Source organism: Hemiscyllium ocellatum, chromosome 9, assembly GCF_020745735.1.
Source record: "Hemiscyllium ocellatum isolate sHemOce1 chromosome 9, sHemOce1.pat.X.cur, whole genome shotgun sequence".
NCBI lineage: Eukaryota > Metazoa > Chordata > Chondrichthyes > Orectolobiformes > Hemiscylliidae > Hemiscyllium > Hemiscyllium ocellatum.
This window is the reverse complement of record NC_083409.1, coordinates 45,998,009-46,021,282: the sequence shown is the minus strand read 5'-3', so window position 1 is coordinate 46,021,282 and position 23,274 is coordinate 45,998,009. Positions and strand designations below refer to the sequence as shown.

Here is a 23,274-nt window from a genome sequence, read left to right as displayed (position 1 = left end):
AGAGCTTGTACTGTCTTTATATAATTTATTTATTTCACTTCTAGGTGGCTATGAATACAGCGCTTGCATTGATCCTAGTTATGCATGCAATTTTGTAGGGTACATGGAACATTCATGTCCCAGGCCCACTCCAAAGTCCTTTTCTCAGGTAAAAATTGAAGGCTGAACTTTTGTCACATCCTGCTCTTCTTGTTGCCTGGGAAAAAAAAGTCAATTTCCTTCCAATTTCCATCTTTCTCTCACCTTCACCTGATTCATCTTTGACACTTCCCTTCCTGGAGTCCTCTGTCTCCATTTCTGGGGATGGATTGACTTGTAAACCTATTGCCTGAAACGTCGGTTTTCTGGCTTCTCGGATGCTGCCTGACCTGCTCTGCTTTTCCAGCACCACACTCTCGACGTATAAAATTAATTACACACCCTAAGCCTAACCCCCACAGCTACCTTGATGACACTTCCACACACCCTGCTTCTGGAAGACCTCCAGTCAACACTCCCAGATGCTCAGTCACATTTGTACTGATGATGCCACCTTCTACAGAGAAGTTTCTGACATGACTTCCTTTTCCAACCAAGGCCTCGTGGCCGCTGTGGTTCTTTGGGATTCCATTTTATGTTAGCCATCCATCTCCTTGCTGTTCTAATTTCCTCTTTGAATTGACAACACTGTGTGGTAAGGCAGTTCCTCACACAGCAAGGTTGGCAGATCAAAGAGTTTGCAAAGCTACATTCTTTCATTTTGATTCTGGAAACACTTTAGGACTTCAAGCTCGTATACCTACTTCCTACACTTCCTGGTTACACTGGGAACAAATTGGAATGAAAAGGCATTTCCTTTCCAAATGATCTCTATGAGAGATAAGGTCATTGACAGGAGAGACTGCACCCAGACAGACAGCGTTCGGGGCGGAGCTATGTTCGACGTTAGAGGGGTGGGGCCATATTGACAGAGCGTGTCTCCAGGGGCGCGGTCACGTCTGACAGGAGGGCGCGGTCACGTCTGACAGGAGGGCGCGGTCACGCCGGTCGGGGGCCCGGGGTCAGAGGCAGAATCTGCAGAGACGTCGAGGGCGGGTCACTCACGGCGAGCCGCTCGACCCATTGGTGGAAGGCAGGGAAGCGTCACGTCACCAGCGAACAACGTCTTGTCGTTGGAATGGGGAGGCGGGACGGGAACGGGCCAATCAGACGGGGCTTGTGGAATTTGAATGCGCGAGGGCGGGCTCGCGGATGGAGTACTGGAGTTTCGGGTCGCGAGGAGGTGAGTCTCTGTGAGTGAGGTCGGGTTTACCCCCTCACCCTCTATGCTGGGGGCTGTGGGGAGGAGGTCATCTCTTTCTGCCCTCGGGGCTCGAGTCTACCTTCTCTGTGTATCCGGGGGTTGGCCTTGGGTCGCCCTCTTTCCCCAGCCCCTCCATGTCCGTGTCCTCCCTCACTTGTGAGCCCATTGCCTTGGTGAACGTTGCTGATGTCTTCCCCTGTAGCCGAGGCTATCGCCTTCTGCTCCGGTTTCTGACAATGTCGGCAGGCTGGTGTTAGTATGAATTTCAGAGATAGCTGCTCCACTCGGTACGAGCACTTTCTTCCGACGTGGCCTGCGCTCCGGGAGTGACATCTGGTGCGGTGTCCTCCTCGCTGGTGCACCTGCCGACCTGACCAAAGCAATGCCTCGCCGTCCCCACTGATTGAGATTTTATTTTATTTAGATTTACGATGGTCACTTTATGCCCCTTCTTCAGTTTCAATCCGTTCAAGAAGCTGGAGTTGGCGGAATGCAGAGTACTTGGGTGGTAGCACTGCAGGATGTTAGCCATCGAACAATTCAAGGAGAAATATAAGCGTTTCACAATTTGAATTTTAAGATATTGTTAGGCAATTTGGATTAATTGGCACAAGGTAATGGATGGACAGAATATGGTATGATTTACGGACAACCACTTAGGTGTGCCGAGGCTTGTGAAATGTGAAGGACAGGAGTGCATTGGAAATAGTTGAATTTGAAGTTAGTTGATCTATATGGTTGATTATTTTGACGACATATGAGCAGAGCTGTATAATGTGGAAGTAACCAGTCTTGTTGATGTTGAAGATATAGGGTCAGAGAGTCAGCTTGGTGTTAAAATCGGATGTTGACTTTGTGGGCAGTCTGGTTCAACCTGAACCAGTTTAGGAGATATAATCAATGGTGCATGATTTTATTATCCTAGCGTTTAACCAGAAGAAACATACACATTTTCCATGTTCCGCAAGCAACCCAAAGTTTGATAGAGCTGGGTGTTGTCAATTTATGTGCAGATTCTGCTTATGTATTTGCTTGAAGCATCAAGGAAATAGGAAAGACATTTTTGAGCAATCAGTTCAGAGATGTGATGACATTCTTAAACATGGATCTTCTCGACCTGCAGTAGGAACGCCACCACTGTGGTACAACTGCCAAATGGAAATGGAATAGTGTAAGAATCATCCTTGAGATCAGAGAAGTAATTATAATTTGTTGTTTGAGATGTTATGACGATATCTGAATAATTAAGTAACTTTCGAAAGCTGATTGAGGGCAGATGTTTGCAGGTAATCGGATGGCTTGAAAATGGGAATTGTTCAAAAATCTTACCATATTCTGTTCACCCATTACCTTGTGCCAGCTAATCCAAATTGGCTAACAATATCTTAAAATTCAAGAGAGTCCAGAGACAGTATATTCCTCCTAGGCTGAAAGGAAAGGCTGGTAGGTATAGGGAATGCTGGATGAAGAAAGAAATTGAGGATTTGGTTAAGAAAAAGAAGGAAGCATATGTCAGGATAGAGTGAGTGAATCCTTAGAGGAGTATAAAGGCATTCGGAGTATACTTAAGAGGGAAATCAGGAGGGCAAAAAAGGGACATTAGATAGCTTTGGCAAATATAGTTAAGCAGAATCCAAATGGTTTTTACAAATACATTAAGGATAAATCTTCTCAAAACTTGCTAACAAAAGGGTAACTAGGGAGAGAATAGGACCCCTCAAAGATCAGCATGGTGGCCTTTGTGTGGAGCAGCAGGAGATGGGGGAGATACTAAACGAGTATTTTGCATCAGTATTTACTATGAAAAAGGACATGGAAGATATAGAATGTTGGGGAATAGATGGTGACATTTTGAAAAATGGCCATATTACAGAGGAGGAAGTGGTGGATGTCTTGAAATGCATTAAAGTAGATAAATCCTGAGGACCTGATCAGGGGTACCCTAGAACTCTGTGGGAAGCTAGGGAAGTGATTGCTGGGTCTCTTGCTGAGATAATTGTATCATTGATAGTCACTGGTGAGGTGCTGGAAGACTGGAGGTTGGCCAACGTGGTGCCACTGTTTAAGAGAGGTCGTAAGGACAAGCCAGGGAACCATAGACCAGTGAGCTTGATGTCGGTAGTGGGCAAACTTTTGGAGGGAATCCTGGGGGATATGATGTACATGTATTAGGAAAGGCAAGGACTGATTAGGGATGGTTGACATGGCTTTTTGCATGGGAAATCATGTCTCACAAACATCATTGAGTTTTTTTGATGAAGTAACAAAGAGGATTGATGAGGGCCGAACGGTAGATGTGATCTATATGGACTTAATTCAGGCATTCGACAATATTCCCCATGGGAGACTGGTTAGCAAGGTTAGATCTCACTGAATACAGGGAGAATTAGCCATTTGATTACAGGACTGGCTCAATGGTAGAAGACAGAGGGTGTGGGTGGAATGTGTTTTCAGACTAGAAGCCTGTAACCAGTGGACTGTCGCAAGGATTGGTGCTGGGTCCACTACTTTTCATCATTTATATGAATGATTTGGATGTGAGCACAAGAAGTATAGTTAATAAGTTTGCAGGTGACACCAAAATTGGAGGTGTAGTGGACAGCGAAGAAGGTTACCTGAGATTACAACAGGATTTTGATCAGATGGGCCAATGGGCTGAGAAGTGGCAGATGGAGTTTAATTTAGATAAATGTGAGGTGCTGCATTTTGGGAAAGCAAATCTTAGCAGGACTTATACACTTAATGGTAAGGTCGTAGGGAGTGTTGCTGAACAAAGAGACCTTGGGGTGCAGGTTCATAGCTCCTTGAAAGTGGAGTCGCAGGTAGATAGGATAGTGAAGAAGGTATTTGGTATACTTTCCTTTATTGGTCAGAGTATTGAGTACAGGAGATAGGAGGTCATGTTGTGGCTGTACAGGACATTGGTTAGGACACTGTTGGAATATTGCATGCAGAGTTGGAATTCTGGTCTCCTTCCTATTGGAAAGATGTTACGATACTTGAAAGAGTTCAGAAAAGATTTACAAGGATATTGCCAGGGTTGGAGGATTTGAGCTATAGGGAGAGGTTGAATAGGCTAAGGCTGTTTTCCCTGGAGACTGAGGGGTGACCTTATCGAGGTTTATAAACTCTTGAGGGGCATGGATAGGATAAATAGACAAAGTCTTTTCCCTGTGGTGGGCATCCAGAACTAGAGGGCATAGGTTTAAGATGAGAGGGGAAAGATATAAAAGAGACCTAAGAAGCAACTTTTTCTTGCAGTGGTTGGCATGTGTATGGAATGAGCTTCCAGAGGAAGTGTGGAGGCTAGTGCAATTACAACATTTTGAAAGACATCTGGATGGGTTTGGAAGGATGTGTGCTGGCAGGTGGGATTAGATTGGGTTGGGTTATCTGGTCGGCATGGACAAGTTGGACCGAAGGGTCTGTTTCCGTGTTGTACATCTGTGATTCTATGACCCCAAAATCTGACAGCCATTCGTGGAGGAGAAACGTATAATTGACCTTATCAAAGGCTGTGAAGAATGATGAAAGGTAAGTGTAATATGGTCACAGGATAGTGGCTAGGATTGGGACCATTTGTGTTGTGGTGGTAGAGTACAAACCCTGACACATTTCAATGTAGAAAGGAGAAAAGGACTGGACAAGGTTTGGTGACATTACATCAGTGGAGTTTAAGAGGGGACTGGGAAGTTGGGTAGTTGTAAGGATAGAGAAGCCGAAGGCTTTTTTTTTTGAAGAGGGGTTTTGATGATGGCAGCCTTGAAGTAAAAAAGACAGTACTATTTAGATTGCTAGCTGACCATTGAATCAAGAATCATAGTTAGGCGTTCAACGCTCTCGGCAGAACAGATGGAGCAAGAGGGGTGAGGGTCTTCTAATGATTTCTGAGAGGTTGTGATGAGAAATGGGAGAGAGTGAGATAAAAATGGATATTCAGGGTAGGTCAGGAGAAATGTTAGGTGATCAGCTTATTGGGCAAAAAGAGAGTTACATAGCAGAAGCAACTGATATTCCTAGGCTGGGTAAAACAGTTCAAAATTTATTGTCAACTTATGTGGGCGTTTGTGCCTCTGTCAGCATTTAGTGCCCAATCCTAACTGTCCAGTGGGCAATTGAATCAATCAGTTTAGAGTTAAGATCTGGAGTTCCATGTTGGCTGGGGAATGATTGACATTAGCAAAGCGATAAGTTTTTGGAAATTGACAATGGTTTCATGGTCATCCTTAGAGTCTTAATTCCACTATCTGTAGCAGATTTGAAGAGGAGCAGAAAAATATTTGCATCAAATACACTTCTGACATTTCTCTTACAACTTTCTAAAAATTGTCATCTTCGTTGACATATTCACTTCATTGAAACAGTCTCTTTAGTTCAGTCATATAGCCTTGAATAGAGTTGCCACAGACCCAGAGGACCATTGGGTTTATGTCTCATCAGAGAGAGAGGTGGCTGGTGGTGGTTTAACCTGAGGGTCCCCATACTTCAGGCGAGGCGTGAGGTTGAAAAGGTGGGACCTTTGTGGTGACCTCAGCTGGTATGGGAATTGAACCCACACTCTTGGTGTCAGGATGTAGGTTTGCTTGCTGAGCTGGAAGGTTCATTTTCACCACCATACTCGGTAACATCTACAGTGAACCTCCAGATGAAGCACTGCTGATGATTCCTGCTTTCTATGTTTGGGTTTCTTTGGGTTGGTGAAGTCACTTCCTGTTCCTTTTCTCAGGGGGTGGTAAAACGGGTCCAAGTTGATAGTTCCGGTTGGAGTGCCATGCTTTCTCGTGCATGTCTCTGTTTGGCTTGTCCTAGGATGGACGTGTTGTCCCAGTCGAAATGGTGTTCTTCCTCATCTGTATGTAAGGATACCAGTGAGAGAGGGGCATGTCGTTTCGTAGCTACTTGATGTTCACGTATCCTGGTGGCTAGTTTTCTGTCTGTTTGTCCAATGTAGTGTGTGTTACAGTTCTTGCACGGTATTTTGTAAATGACATTAGTTTTGCTTGTTGTCTGTATGGGATCTTTCAAGTTCATTAGCTTCTGTTTTAGTGTGTTGGTGGGTTTGTGGGCTACCATGACGCCAAGGGGTCTGGCAGTCATTTCTGAGATGTCTTTGATGTCGGGGAGAGTGGCTAAATTTTCTGGATGCCCTTTGTCTGCTTGTTTGTTTTTTTTTGCTGAGAAATTTGCGGACTATGTGCATTGGGTACCTGTGCTTTTTGAATACACTGTATAGGTGATTTTCCTCAACTGTGTAGTTCCTTTGTTCTGTAGTGTTTGGTGGCTTGTTGGAATAATGTTCTGATGCAGCTTATTTTGTAGATGTTGGGATGATTGCTTCTGTAGTTCAATATTTGGTCTGTGCGTGTTGTTTTCCTGTCGATGCTGGTTTGAAGTTCCCAATTGGCTGTACGCTCTACTGTGACATCTAGGAATGGCAGTTTGTTGTTGTTTTCCTCCTCTTTAGTGAATCTTATGCCAGTGAGAGTATTATTGATGGTCTTGAAGGTTTCCTCTAATTTGTTTCGTTTAGTGACTTGCACCCGATTTATCACCAACCCAAAGAAACCCAAACGTGTAAATAGAAAGCAGGAATCATCAGCAATGCTTTGTCCGGAGGCTCACTGAAGATGTCACCTAGCATGGTGACGAAACGTCTGAAAATGAACCTTCCAGCTCAGCGAGCAAACCTACATCCAGAACCTCAACCTGAGCTACAAATCTTCTCAAAACTTGCTAACTCTTGGTGTCACTTTGCATTTCAAGGCAGCCAACTGAGTTAAGACTCTATAAACTGTTTCACTGCCTTATTTTTCAAGTGTAAACAATGACAAACCTACAATATCTAGTGTTTGATTTGGAGGTGCCAGTGTTGGGCTGGGTTGGACAAAGTTTAAAAATCACACAACACCAGCTTATAGTCCAACAGGTTTATTTGGAAGCACTAGCTTTCAAGGTACTATCTTTTCATCAGGCAGTTATGACAACCACCTGATGAAGAGGCAGTGCCTCGAAAGCTAGTGCTTCCAAACAAACCTGTTGGGTGATAACCTGGTATTGTGTGACTTGTTTTGTTTTTAAAACAATATCTAGCATAAAATGTACAAGTATCATTTGCTTATTTTCTCATAGTATTAAACACTAAAACGTAAACCTATATATTTACATTGCATATAGCTGGTAATGTAATACCCATCTCTCTCTTTTCTAGAAATGTTGAAAATATTAATTTAACTCTGTTGTGGAGCTATATTTTAAAAAAAAGCTGAGTTTGTAAGCATGTCTGACATCATTGGGTTTTGAGATTATTTGTGTTTTTTCTCTTTTATCCAGAAGTATCCTTAGACACATCTGAACATTTTTTTTCTGATCACCAAAATACCGTGTTTTTGATTTAATCAGTTAACCACCACCAGTAAATCATCCCCTTTTCTAGTTGAATACTTTATGTGCAAAGCCTTTAAGGGAAATGCAGACGATCAAAGGTGAGTGGGAGAGGGCTAAATGAAAATGTATTTGGAATTATTTCTGCTATCTTTTATGTACAGAAGTGCCTTTACTACTGTAGTTCTCTTAATTGAAAACAATGTTACTTTTTGGTGACTTTTAATAAAATAATTCTAAATGAAGTGTCTGTTTATACCACAGCTTCAAAGATCAAACTATGGTCATTGGTGCCCTTCGTTCAGTGCAGAACAATCCAGCCAACATCCTGGAGAAAGGAAACAAACGGATCGACCAAGAACCTACATCCCAAGTGCAATACCATGATTCACAAGGACAGTCGATATTGCCCTTGGATAAGAGCCATGAGGTTAATAAGACTTACATTGTGTCAGCTAGTAAAAGAACTCTAGGACCTTCTATACCATCCAAGCCTGAAGGTAGGCTAACCCTTCAGAGAAGAAAAACTGTTGACAGAGGAAATCCTAGTATTCATGATGATGTTATTAGAAATGTTGATTCAAGTGAAGGAGAAAGAAGACTTACATTGCAACGTCGTACTAAGGGGGGTAACTTGGAAAGAGGAATTGGTATTTTCAAGGAAAATGCAGAAAGTCTGACACAAAATGTCACAATGCAGGCATCAAATAACCTTTTGCAAACCAAAGGCACCAATTCCAAGGGTTTTGTATCTTCCAGTCTCTCATTAATGCAAAATGTTGGAATTGCCAGAATCAATCTTTCTGCAGCTGCAAAGCCAACTTCAATTGGCAGGAAACAGGAAAATTCAACAACTTCTTCCTATCGGTCAACTTCAGTCACGACTATTAACAAAGTGCATACCTCCACCAATCCATCAATAACACCTGTCAAAAGGATGGTATCTGGCAAATCTGATGACAGCCAACGAAAGCCAGAGGCAAAGCCTTTTAAAATGTCCTCCAAGCAGAATGTAGATAGAAATGAAATGTTAAAAACAGATGTAACTAAAATAATGAAGCTTGTTAATCAGCAAGAAACTAAAAATCAAAGTAATTTTGTTAAATCAATGGCCAGAGACTTCCAAAAAAAACAACGGACAATGGAATCTGGGATCAATAACTGTATATGTTCCATAAATACAGTCGCAGATAATGGAGATCAAAAACCACTAAGAAGTGGAGTGGTTACAAGAGGAACTCTAAGGCAAATGGAGATATCATCAACGAGCCTATCTGCAGGGAATGAATGTTTAACTGGAGTAGACAGTGCTGTGACTGTGGCTGTTCGAGTGAGACCTTTCAGTGAGAGGTAAGTGCTTGAAACAAATTAATTAGAAAATTGTATTGGTTGACTCAGATTCTCAGGACTTAGTACAGTTTGGAAATTTATTATTAAATATCTTAATTTTTAGATCTTTGAGGAAATGTTCTTATTTTCCCCCATATTGATTAACAAAAAATTGAGATTTGCATTTATACTGTGCCTTTCATGACCATGAAAGGCAATGAGCTTTACAGCCAACTAAACACTTTTGAAGTATGTTCACGTTCTTCAGGTGGCACAGCAGTTAATTTCTGCACAGCAACTCTTACAAATGGCATTGTAACCAAGTAATTTATTTATATCATGTTGATAGAGTAATAAATATTGGTCAGGACACTGAGGATATCTCATAATATTCCATAAACACACCCTTGGCCAAGACAAATTCAGTAAAATAGGTTGTCTCATATGTGGTATTTCTTCAGTACAGGAGGAAAAAACATCAGCAGAAAATTCTGGTAGAGAGACGGATGTATGTTAGCTTCCACAACACACTTCAAAACGCCAACAACTAAAAACTAAAACCCTGGTTATGTGGGACCCTGGCTCCACCCCTTCATAGTGAATTTTGAGAGGATTTCAAAAGTATTCGAAAAGAATGGGTCCCAATGAACACAGTCTGCTGATTTCTCAGTAACATACCCAAACAAGCAGACAAAACATGTCCAGAAATCCGAGCCTCTCTCCCCTACATTAAAGACATCTCTAAAATGACTGCCAGACTACTGAGACCCCTTGGCATCATGGTAGCCCACAAACCCACCAACACACTAAAACAGAAGCTAATGTACTTGAAAGACCCTATACACTCAATGAGCAAAACTAATGTCATTTACAAAATACTGTGCAAGAACTGTAACACGCACTACATTGGACAAACAGGCAGAAAACTAGCAACCAGGATACATGAACACCAACTAGCCACAAAAAGACATGACCCTCTCGCACTAGGATCCTCACATGCGAATGAGGAAGAACACTACTTCAACTAGGACAACACATCCATCCTAGGACAAAGCCAAACAAACACATGTACAAGAATTCCTAGAAGAAAGTGAGGACTGCAGATGCTGGAGATCAGTGCTGAAAAATGTGTTGCTGGAAAAGCGCAGCAGGTCAAGCAGCATCCGAGGAGCAGGAGAATCGCGTTTTGGGCATAAGCCCTTCTTCTGAGTAAAGGAACAGGAAGTGACTTCACCACAGAAAATGACATCACCAACCCAAAGAAACCCAAACATATAAATAGAAAGCAGGAATTTTCAGCATTGCTTCGCCTGAGGCTCACTGAAGACATTACTTAGTAGGGTAAGGAAACGTATGGAAATGAACCTTCCAGCTCAGCGAACAAACATGCACCCACCTCTTCATGCTGCTTCTCTTGTTCTAACGTTTTAAGGTGTTAGGAGAAGACTTGCTTTCACAGCCATACTATTAAATTGACTGGTCCAGTCAATTTCTGGAAAATGGTAACTCCAAAAATGTTGAATGTGGGGGGATGTGGTGATGGTCATGCCACTGAACATTAGGGGGAAATGTTTAGATACTTTCTTGGAGGCCTGGTGTTAATTGGCAAATAACATTCATACCACGTATCAGCCTTAGCCTGAATCTTATCTTGGTCTTATTGCATATTGACGTAGACTGTTTCAATATCTGAGTCATATGTGATCATCAGCTGACATTCACACTTTGTACCTTATGATTGTCAGAGGATCATTGAAGCATCCAAAAATGGTTTGCCTGAGGAATTCCTGAACTGATGTTTTGGAACTACTGAAATGGATGAGTTCTGACAATCAGAATCACTGGTAATTTATGCTAGATATTACTTCAGCCATTTGAGAGATTTCCTCCCAATTCCCATTGATTCCAGTTTTGTTCAGGCTCTTTGATCAAATGCTGCTTTGATGTTGAGTAAATTTATGTTGTCATTATCCTCGTTTGGATAAGGCTGTAAGGAGGTCAGAAGCTGGCTCTGGTGAGACATTAAGTAAACATCCATGATCTTGTTACTGCTGAGTAGGTGTTGCTTGATTGCACTGTCCCACTAATTTGATTATTTCACTGATGATCAAGAGTAGACTGATGGGATAGTAATTGGTTAAGTCAGATTTGTCCTGCCTTTTGTTGTCTGCATAGATTTGAGCAGATTTCCACATTACAGGGCAGATGCCTGCTTTGTAGAATTAATAGAACAGTGGAGCTACAGGTGCACCTATTTTTGGATCACATGAGGTGAATTGAATTAGAGCGTAGGTGATTGAGAGGTGACCTTAGAAGTTTATAAAATGATGAAGGGTATTGATAAAGTTAATGGTAGTTGTCTTTTCCATAGGATGGGAGGATTATACGACAAGGGGATAAATCTCTAAGATGAGAGAAGAGAGATTTAAAAAAGACATGGGGGCAATTTTTTAGACAGGATGGTTTACATCTAGAATAAATTTTGTGGAAATAGTGGATGTGGGTACAATTACAGGTTATTCTACTATGACGTGTTTATGCGAATTTGCTGTAATACGATTGACGAATTGGAGATACTGTTTCTAAAGTGTGCACACTTAAAATGTGTGTTGGCTGTAACACAATTACGTCGCTAACACCTCAAGTGCTGTTTCTCGAGCATGATTTTTCTATAATGCAGGGTTGCACAAGAATGCAACCATTGCGTTATAGAACTACCTGTACGACGTTTAAAAGACATTTGGATAAGTACATGAATAGGAAAGGTGTGGAAGGGTATGAGCCAGCAGCAGGCAGGTGAGACTAGTTTAGTTTGGGATTATGTTCGGCATGGTTTGGTTGGACCAAAGATAAGTTTCCAGGCTGTATGACCCTATGACTAAGCAATAAAATTAGAGTTAAGTGCTTGAGGTATTTGAGTGGAGTTTGTTTCGGTTTAGAAATGAAAAGTGTGTTATGCTACTTTTTGTCTTGAATTGAATTAAATATGAAAAACTGTAGTTGGATGAAGACCATTTAACCCTTTTGATCTGTTATACCATTTAGTTGAATCATGGCTGATCTGATCGTTGCCTCCAGTCCACTTTCCAGTGCCCTCTTTAGCGTTGGAATCATTTTGTCAATCAAAAATCTGACTAACTCTGTCTTGAATATATTCAATTACTGAGTCTCCATTGCTTTCTGTGGGAAAAAGAATTCTAAAGACCAAAGATGAGAAACTGTAATTTGGTTATTTGTAGGATCTTGTCACATTTGTTTGCATCATATTGAAAAGTGACCATTATTTGTAAAGTACTTTTCAAAGTTCTGAGGTGCTATTTAAATATGAATTTGTTCTTTCTCAAACAGATTCTGTCAATTGTAGCTCTGCCGTGTATGAATGAATTGTACCTTGCTGATTGAATTGATTTTATGTACACTTCTACTTTAATGCTAAAATTGCCTATCCTTTAAGAGAACTCATATGTTCAAGAATGAGTAGGCCTATAGTTTGGTCCTCCTAACCTGCTCATGCACTCAATTTGATTATGGCTGCATTTCTGCACCAACAGCAGTTCTTCATCTGATTCCTTGATTGAAAACAGATCAATGAAGTTCTTGGGCAATGCGCTCAATATACGATTGAGTTCCAGAAACCTTGAAGATTGAGAATTCCAAAGATTTAGGATATCATTGAGCAGAAATTTCTCCTCACCACAGTCCGAAATGACTGACGCATTGAGAAATTGACCTCACAATTCTAGACTCTGCAACTAAAGAAAACAGCTTTTCTGTATCTCTCTGCTGGCAAGCTATCTCAGAATCTTTTTTATTTCAGCTGTGTTTTTCTACTGTGTAGGACAATGGCCACTCGATATCAAGTCCCAATCGTGTCACTCGAGGAGTTTACTGAAATGAGCTAGCAAAGGCATTCATTTTCATTTTTGCTTTCACTGTTTTTATTTTGCCTTCCAATAAATAACTCAGCGTAGAATCATAGAATCCCTCCACTGTGGAAGGAGGCCATATGGCCCATTTGAGTCTACACCAACCCTCTAAAGAGCATCCTACCCAGCCCCACCCTATCCCTCCAGCTCTGAATTTCCCATTGGTAAATTCACCTAGCCTGCATATCCTTGGACACCGATGGGCAATTTAGCATGGCCAATTCACCTAACCTGCACACTTTGGGCTGAGGGAGAAAACTGGAGCACCCAGAAGAAACCCACAGGGAGAATGTGCTTAATTCCACGCAGACAGTTGCCCAAGGGTGGAATCAAATCTGGGTCCCTGTGCTTTGAGGCTGTAATGCTAACTACTGAGCCACTGTGCCAACCTTTCTTGCAACAGCAGCTACATGGAAATTCTTCTTTGTCAAGAGGTTATAGAATCATGGAGCAGGTTACAGTGGAACCAGTTTGAGTAAATGTATAAAATAAAATAAATGCATGTACACATGTAAAGATGCATACCTATTATTTCTGGTATATCATTGTCTGTATTGAGGATGGGAAATCTGGATTTCAACCAGCCACTCTTATGTTGCTTAATTTTATCTAATGGTCTCATTTATCTATGATGGGAATTGTTTAAAAATGTACTTCTGGCAAGGAATCAATATTAGATTAGATTACTTACAGTGTGGAAACAGGCCCTTCAGCCCAACAAGTCCACGCTGACCCGCCAAAGCGCAACCCACCTAGACCCATTCCCCTACATTTACCTCTTCACCCCACACTACAGTCAATTTAGCATGGCCAATTCACCTAATCTGCATAATTTTGGACTGTGGAAGGAACCGAAGCACCCAGCGGGAACCCACGCAGACACAGGGAGAATGTGCAAACTCCACACAGTCGCCTGAGGTGTGAATTGAACCCAGGTCTCTGGTGCTGTGAGGCAGCAGTGCTAACCATTGTGCCACCGTGCTGCCCACTTTCTTGTATTCTTGCATATTTTTACAGGCTACCTGCCATTTTTCAAATTAATCTTTCTTTTTTCTCAAACTTGTATGTAAGACTCCCCTCATTTGATTTCTCATTGGTCGCACCATATTCTCTCTCTGCCTGAGAAGATGTAAGACTTCCCATACTTGGAGGTATATGAAGGCAATTAATGTAATGTTGCAAAATTGTCCATCCTTGACATCACAGCAACCTCTTTGCCATTGAGTAATTTTGGGTAATCCAAGATGGAGGTTGGAAAAAATTTGTGGCTATAAGAGCTGCTTTTTATTTATTGGAGGTATTTTCAGTGTTGAAGTTGATTTTCTCAAATTCTGGGAGCAGTAATTATGGCTTTATAAACTGGTACATTATTTTGGAACTTTGGGGGGAAAGAAAGATCAAAATAACAGCACTTTTAAAAAAGGAAGACAGACAAAGGCAGAGATCAAATGGGAAGTGATTCAGATGGATAAAGAAACCTGCACTGCTTGTGACCCAGCAGAGAATCAGCGCAGCTGCCGCTTTGCTGTCAAGTATCTCTGGACATCAGAGTTCATTCCAAGAAAAATAAACAGCAAAATTTACAGCTGACCTTGGAGAAACCTGTGTAGGGGATCTCACAGCAGGGAAGCAGTTAAGTGGCTAGTTTTAATGTGTAACCTTACTTATTTTTGGTAAATCTACAATAGTGAGTCAAGTGGGTTCTTTTTGATTATTTCTATTGAGATCTGTTTCTTGATTAAATTTAAAAATATAAACCATAGGTACTAAGCAAGCCTCGAGCAGTGTTTTCAGAGCAGTTAGATTGTGCTATTTTCTGGTCTGTAGATTGCTAAGGTGCAAAGATAACCTTCAGTAGAGTGATGTGCTGTTCCTGTTGGATGTGGGAGATAGGGAGAGTTTCCATGTTCCTAATAATTATGTCTGCAGGAAGTGTGTTTGATTGTGAATCCTGTCAGGTCATGTGGATCTGTTGGAGACAATGAGGACTTGACAGGAGCTCGGGGATATGATGGATGGCAATTGCAAGGAGGGAGATAAATTGAAGATACAGTCAGGTAGACGGGTGACCTCCAGGAAAGGTAGGTGAGGGAGGCAGATAGTGCAGGAGTCTTCTGTGGCTATCTACATCTCAAACAAGTATGCCATTTTGGAAGATATAGGGAATGAGGGACTCTCAGGGAAATGCAACACTTACAGCCAGGTTTCTGATACCGAGATCAGCTCTAATGTAAGGAGGGATGCACCAGATTCCAAGTGATTGATAGTGGACAGTCTAGTCAGAGGCACAGTCATTTCTGTGGCTGACAGAGAGACATCAGGATGGTGTGTTGCCTTTCTGGAGCCAGGACCAAGGATATTTCTGACAGGGTGCAGAATATTTTCAAAGGGAAAGGGACCAGCAGGAGGACATTGTATACATTGGAACTACTGACCTAGGAAGAGAAAAGGATGAGATTCTGAGGAGAGAATATAGGAAGTTTAAAAGTAGATTCTCGTGGGTAGTAATATCTGGATTACTCCCAGTGCCATGAGTTAGTGAGGGTAGGAATAGGAGGATAGGGCAGCTGAATATGTAGCTGAGGAACTGGTCCATGGAGCAGGATTCTTTTTTTTTGGATCATTGGAAACTCTTCTGGGGTGGAAGTGACCTGTATAAGAAGGACTGAATGCACCTGAATTGGAAAGGAACTAATATACTGGCAGGGGGATTTGCGAGAGTGGCTCTGGAGGATTAAACTAGTAAAGGGGTGCGAGACCCAGGGAGACTGCTACAGTTGGAAAAGAAGCAAGTTAAACAGTCAGGAACAAAGCAGAGAAAGAGAGAGGCCTGATGAATTAAACTGCATTTATTTCCATGCACGAAGCCAAACAGGTAAAGCAAATGAACTCAGGACATGGTTGGGGGCATGGGACTGGAATATCATAGCAATTAGCAAGACGTGGCTCAGGGATGGACAGGACTGGCAACTTAATGTTCCAGGTTAGATACAATAGGAAGGATAGATGGGGCAAGAGAGGAGGGGGGGATGGTATTTTTGATTAGGGATAACATTACGACTGTACTTGGGGGAATATTCCTGGGAATATGTCCAGGGATGTTATTTGGGTGGAATTGAGAAATAAGAAAGGAATTGACTATCTTTTTGGGATTGTACTATAGACTCCCCAGTAGTCAGTGGGAATTTGAGAATCAAATTTGTAAGGAGATTTCAGTTATCTATTAGAAATTTTGGGGGTACCGTGGTGGCTCAGTGTTTGGCGCTACTGCCTCACAGCACTAAGGACCTCGGTTCAATTCCCATGTTGGGTGACTGTGTGAAGTTTGCACATTCTCCCCGTGTCTGCGTGGGTTTCCTCCGGGTGCTCTGGTTTTCTCCCGCAATCCAAAGATGTGCTGGTCAGGTGAAGTGGCCATGCTAAATTGCCCGTAGTGTTAGGTGCATTAGTCAAGAGTAAATATAGGATAGGGGAGTAGGTCTGGGTTGGTTACTTTTCAGAGGGTTGGTGTGAACATTTTGGGCTGAAGGGCGTGTTTCCATACTGTAGAGTATCTAATCTAATAATAGGGGATTTTAACTTTCTGAACACAGACTGGGGCTGCCATAGTTTTGAGGGCTTAAATGGAGAGGAATTTAAGTATGTACAAGAAAATTTTCTGATTCACTTTGTGGATGTATCTACAAGAGAAGGTGCAAAAGTCACTTGGGAAAATAAAGCTGAGCAGATGACTGAGGTGACAGCGGGGATAATTCTATTCATTTTAAAATAGTGATGGAAAAGGATAGACCAGATCTAAAAGTTGAAGTTCTAAACTGGAGGAAGGCCAACTTTGACAGTATTAGGGAAGTACTTTCAAAAGTAGATGAGGGGTAGATGTTTGGATGTCTTCAAAAATGAGATAAAAAGAATCCAGAAATAGTAAGGTTCCTGTTAGTGAAGAACAAGGCTGGTAGGTGTAGGGAAAGCTGGATGACTGGGGAAATTGAGATTTTGGTCAAGAAAAGGAAGGAAGCATATGTAAGGTACAGACAGCAGAGATTGAGCGAATCCCTAGAAGAACAGAAAGGTGGTAGAAATATACTTAAGAGGGAAATCAGGAGGGCAAAATGGGGACCTGAGATAGTTTTGGCAAATAGTATTCAGGAGAATCCAAAGGGATACCACAAATACATTAAGGACAAAAGGGTAACTAGGGAGAGAATAGACCCCCTCAAAGATCAGCAAGGCCGCCTATGTGTTGAACTGCAGAAGATGAGGCAGATATTAAACTAGTATTTTGCATCAGTTTTACTGTGGAGAAGGGTGTGGAAGATAGTGAACATTGGGAAATAAACAGTGACATCTTGAAAAATGTCCATATTACAGAGGAGGTGGTCCTGGATGTCTTAAAATGCAGAAATGTGGTTAAATCCCTGGGACCTGATCAATTGTACCCTAAATATTTGTAGCAAGCTAGGCAAGTGATTGCTGGATTCCTTGCTGAGATATGTGTATCATTTTGAGATGCAGGAAGACTGGTGGTTGGCTAATGTGGTGCAACGATTTTAAGAAAGGTGGCAAGGAAAAACTAAAGACTGGTGTGCAAGTTGTTGATGGGCAAGTTGTTGGAGGGAGTCCTGAGGGACAACAATTTACACACATTTGGAGAAGCAAGGGCTGATTAGGGACATGGCTTTGTGCATGGGAAATCGTGTCTCACTAACTTGGCTGAGTTTTTCAAAAAGTAGCAAAGTGGATTGATGAGGGTGGAGCGGTGGACATGGTCTATATGGACTTTAGTAAGGTGTTCAACAAGTTTCCTCATGGTAGACTGGTTAGCAAGGTTAGGTCACTTGGAATACAGGGAGAACTAGCCATTTAGATACAGAACCAGCTCAAAGATAGAAGACAGGTGGTGAAGGGTTGCTTTACAGACTGGAGGCCTGTGACCAGTGATGTGCCACAAGGATTGGTGCTCTGTCCACTGATTCTCATCATTTATATCAATGATTTGGATGTGAACGTAGGAGGTATGGTTAGTAAGTTTGCAGATGACACCAAAGTTTGTGGTGTAGTGGACAGCAAAGTAGGTTACCTCAAATTACAATGGGATCTTGCTCAGATGTGCCAGTGGACCAAGGGGTGGCGGATGGAGTTTAATTTAGATAAATGTGAGGTGCTGCACTTTGGAAAGGCAAAACATGATAGGACTTCATAGAGTCATAGAATCCCTACAATATGGAAACAGGCCATTTGGCCCAACAAGTCCACACTGACACACCAAAAGAGTATTCTGCCCAGTCCCATTCCCCTCCCCAATTACTCTGCATTTCTCCTGACTAATGCACCTAATCTGCACCCCTGAATGCTATAGACAATTTAGCTTGGCCAATAACCTGCACATTGTTTGACTGGGAGGAAACCAGAGCACCCGGAGGAAACTGTACGCAGACACGGGCAGAATTAGTTCTAAGGTCCTGGGGAGTGTTGCTGAACAAAGACTTTGGAGTGTAGGTTCATAGTTCCTTGCAAGTGGAATCACAGGTGGATAGGATCATGACGAAGGTGTTTGGTATGCTTGCCTTTATTGGTCAGTGCATTGAGTACAGGTGTTGGGAGGTCATGTTGTGACTAGACAGGACATTGGTTAGGCCACGTTTGGAATACTGCGTGTAATTCTGGTCTCCTTGCCATGGAAAGATGTTGTGAAACCTGAAAGGGTTCAGAAAAGATTTACAAAGATGTTGCCAGGGTTGGAAGATTTGAGCATTGGGAGAGGCTGAATAGGCGAGGGCTGTTTTCCCTGGAGCGTCGGAGGCTGAGGGGTCACCTTACAGAGGTTTATAAAATCATGAATGGCATGGGTAAGGCGAATAGTCAAGGTCTTTTTCCCAGGGTAGGGGAGCCCAAAACCAGAGGATATAGGTTTAAGGCGAAGGGGAAAGATTTAAAAGGGACGTAAGGGGCAACATTTTTCACGCAAGGGTGGTACATGTATGGAATGAGCTGCCAAAGGAAATGATGGAGGCTTACACAATAATAATGTTTAAAAGGCATCTGGATAAGTATATGAATAGGAAGGGTTTAGAGGGATATGAGCCAAATGCTGGCAATGGGTTTAGATTTATTTGGGAAGTCTGGTTGGCTTGGACAGCAGAATTGAAGGGTCTGTTTCTGTGTTTTATGTCTATATGGTTCTCTAAATGGATCTTTTTAGCATTATGGTGTAGGTATATCAGGGCAGCATAGTGAAATATGGGTGAGAAACTTTTATCATGGAAACAAATTTTAAGTGTGTGCAAATCAGTTTTAGTCACTGATAAAGAAAAATATGACCATAATCAATCCCCTAACAGTGTGACACAGAGATGAAATGATAACATGTATTTTTCTTTCCTCTTTGTATTAGCTATTGTTACCATGATCATTTTCTCTATGTTTGTATGTTGAATATTTTTTTTCAATTTTTATTTAGGGAAAAAAATGAAAATCCACAGCAAGTAATATTCATGCAAGGACAGGACACAATTGTGCAACACCCAGAAACAAATCGCACTTACTCTTTTACTTATGACTTTTCCTTTTGGTCATTTGATGGGTTACATTCTGAATTTTCAAGCCAGGAAGCTGTATATAAGAACATAGGATTGCCGTTGCTAGAAAAAGCCTTTGAGGGGTACAACACATGTCTGTTTGCATATGGCCAGACTGGTTCTGGAAAATCATACACGTAAGTTTGGATAAAATTTGTTATGATTGGTTTGTTTTGATAATGAAGTAAAATGTTGCATAAAATGTCCATGTTATTACTGATCTGACTATCACTCTACTGTGAATTATCACTGACCTTATTCACCAAAATCCAACACTTGTATGAGAATAATTTAGCTCAAAATTAATAATTTAGTTGGACCTATCACTAATGATGTTGTATTCCATAGACCAATTCAAGTACTGTATTGACGTTGTCTTTATGGTGACCATGATGCTCTTGTTTTAGAATATCAAATCCATCACTTTCATTTAAAAGCAAAATACTGTGGATGCAAGAGATATGAAATAAAAATCAATAAAAATAGACCACTGTCATCGGTCCTCTCTGTAGCCTATTTGTTTTCAATTGCTTTTGCAAAACTACCTCAAAATAAGGAACTTCAGTGCATCATTTTGAAACATTTCTATTCTTTATATTGCTTAATGTGAATTACCTGATAACTGCCATATTTAATGCAAGTGAATAAATTCATATTATAATTTTCAATCATGGCAATGGTCAGTCATAAATGTGCTATTATAACAAGAATCCAGAGTGTACTCTGCCCTAATGATCAGAAAAACTCACTGGTATCTTGTTTAGTGAAAGAAACAGAAAATAAAGTAAAATATCAACTGAGTAATGACTTCTGTTCAATGGTACCTAAAAATATTGCTATTAATGCAAAGCTAAACTGATTCAAAGTTTCACCTGATACACTTTGAGAAACACTACATATTTTAATTCTTTTTAATACAATTTATTTCCACCAAGTTTGGTCCTGTTGCTTAAACATTGCTTTCCTTTCTTGAAAGGATGATGGGCTTCAGTGATGAGGGGATAATACCGAGGTTCTGTGAACAGTTATTCACCGAAGTAGCAAAAACTGAACTGCAACAGGTAATCTTTTTAAGGGCAAATTTGTTATGTAGTAACGATCCATTCTCATTGAATTATAAAGTAATTGTGGAAAACTCAATATAGATTAGTAGAAAAATTTTCCTTTTATTTTAACATACACCAAGAGTGGAAATTGAACACCTAATTTTTAACCCAAAGCAGGAATTGACTCAGTAGTGCCCAAGAAAACAAACAGAATCTTCTGATTTTAACACCCAAGCAATATCCACACGTCACTGTTCAGTTCCCACCCTAAACCTATTGGAAATTACAAAAGAACAACTGAAGGAAGAAGACTGCTGACCAGGACTTAGAGTATGGTTTCTGAATAAGTAACCAAAGAAGGGAATTTGAAACGAAACTTGTGATCAGGAAAATTGAGGGAATAAGCACCTAAACTTTCCTTTAGGGAGTTTCACATTCTCCTGGCTGCTGATCTTGCCATGTCAGTTGGTGAGAATCCTAATTTGCTTCTACTGTTCAGGTTGCTAATTAAAATGGAAGTCAATCCATAATTTATCAATACAATTTAATTTGCATGTTTTCAAAAGGACTTGGCAAGTTTTGGTTGTATATACTTGCCACCTGCTCATTGAAACATTTGAAGCAAGAGGAGGCCATTCAGCCCCTCGAATCTGCTCCACCATTCAATATAATCATAGCTGATCACTGAGCTTGACCCTAAATCAGCCCCCCCCCCCCCCCCAACCACCACCACCACCATCCCAAATCCTTGATTTCTGCATTCCATATGCTCACCACTCTCTAGGTTCTTTTTAAAAACAAACTTCTCATCTCAGTCCTAAAAATCTTAGCCTTAAACTATAATCCCTGGCTCTGGACTCTTCCATCAGAATCTGAATAAGTAACATAAATAACCATCTGACATGTCTATCCTGTTAGGAATTTAAAGGTATCTGCGATTTCCCCCTCCAAACCCCTCCGTTCTTCTTAACTCCAGTGAATATGATCTTAACTGACTCAATCTTCCTTGTACATCAGACCTGCCCTCCCAGGCATCAAATTGGTAAACCTTCACTCAATTCATTTTAGAGCAAGAACATCCTTTCTCATCAGGAGTCCAAAACTGTACACAATATTCCAAATGTGGCCTCATCAATACCGTGTATAATTGCAGTAAAACATCCTTGTTCCCGTACTCTAATCCTCTTGCTTTGCCCCCTTTACTGTCTGCTGCACCTGCGTGTTTGCTTTCAGCACTGGTGTACAAACACATGCAGGTCTTGTTGAACATTCCCCTCTCTTAATTTACAGCTATTCAAATAATAGTCAGCTTTCCTCTTTTTGCTGCCGAAGTGGATAATCTCTTCTTTATCCACATTGTACTACATCTGCCATATTTTTGCCTCCTTAGCCTGTCCAAATTACAATGCAACATATCTGCATTGTCCTCATAGCTCATCCTTCCACCCAGCTTTGTCATCTGCAAATTTTGAGAGATTATATTTAGTTTCCTCATCTAAATCATTATTGTGATTAGCTGGGGTCTTATTACCAAGGCCTGTAATATCCCATTAGTCGCTGTGTGCCATTCAGTAAAAGATCCATTTATTCCCACTGTTTCATGTCTGCTAACCGATTTTCTATGTATCTCAGTGCACTACCCTCAATCTTTATGTGCATTAATTTTAAACATTAATCTGTTATGTGGGACTTTGTTGAAAACCTTCTATCAACCAAAAAACCAAGTCCATTTGCTCCCCTGATCAAATCTTCAAGTTATGTCCTCAAAGATTTCCAGTAGATTTATCGAGTATGATTTCCTTTTTTGCAATTTTATGTTGACTGTGTCTGATTCTACCACTATTTTCTCAGTTCTTGACTATAAAATCCTTACTCATGGTCTGGAGTATCTTACCCAACTACCAACACCAGGTAACTGATCAATAATTCTGTTTTCTATCCACCTTTTTTAAATTGTGGGGTTACATTAGCTACGCTGAAATCTGTAGAACTGTTCCCGAGTCCAACAAATCTTCGAAGGTGACCACCAATGCATTCACTATTTCGAGGGCCACTTCCTTGAGCACTCTGGGATAAAGAATATTAGAGCCTGGGGATTTATCAGTCATCAATCCCATCAATTTCTCCAACAGCATTTTCTGACTGATAGAGTTTTCAGTTTGCTTCAGTTCCTAATTTTCAGTAAATCCTGTGTTCCCTATCATTTTTGATTATATTACTGGTAGTTCTTCTGTAATGCATGTTTCGTCAGCACTAATTGGCTACAATGCAATTAATGAATTGTGTACATTGTTTGCATAATGCAAAGTTTCTGCTGAACAGGAATGGTGGGTTTTCCATCGTGTGGTCTTCTACAGTGTGATTTCTATTGCAGTTTCGCATAGTGCAATTTTTTATAGCACAGGTTGCAGAGGAACACAACTGTCGTGGTATAGCAGAACAATCTATATTTGTGTCCCCCTTTTGTGAAGACAGAAGCAAAGTGTGAATTTAGGTTGTCAGCCATTTCACTGTTCTCCATATAAATTCCCATGTTTCTGACTATAAGGAACCGACATAATATCAAATCCATCACTTTCATTCAAAAGCAAAATACTGTGGATGCTAGAGATATGAAATAAAAATCAATAAAAATAGACCACTGTCATCAGTCCTCTCTGTAGCCTATTTGTTTTCAATTGCTTTTGCAAAGTTACCTCAAGATAAGGAACTTTGTTGCATCATATTGATACATT

At 41.0% G+C, this 23,274-nt stretch overlaps 1 protein-coding gene across 3 annotated transcripts in view; it reads left to right on the top strand.

The window, feature by feature from the left end:
• Nucleotides 1-1,222: 1,222 nt before the first annotated feature.
• kif14 (kinesin family member 14) overlaps nt 1,223-23,274 on the top strand; it is a 112,563-nt gene continuing 90,511 nt past the window's right edge. For all 3 annotated transcript variants that reach the window (XM_060830203.1, XM_060830204.1, XM_060830202.1), the window contains exons 1-4: nt 1,223-1,261; nt 7,928-9,013; nt 19,376-19,630; nt 20,470-20,554. In XM_060830203.1, the coding sequence (XP_060686186.1) occupies nt 7,944-9,013; nt 19,376-19,630; nt 20,470-20,554 (1,410 nt within the window). In that variant the 5' untranslated portion in view covers nt 1,223-1,261; nt 7,928-7,943. The remainder of the gene's footprint in view (nt 1,262-7,927; nt 9,014-19,375; nt 19,631-20,469; nt 20,555-23,274) is intronic.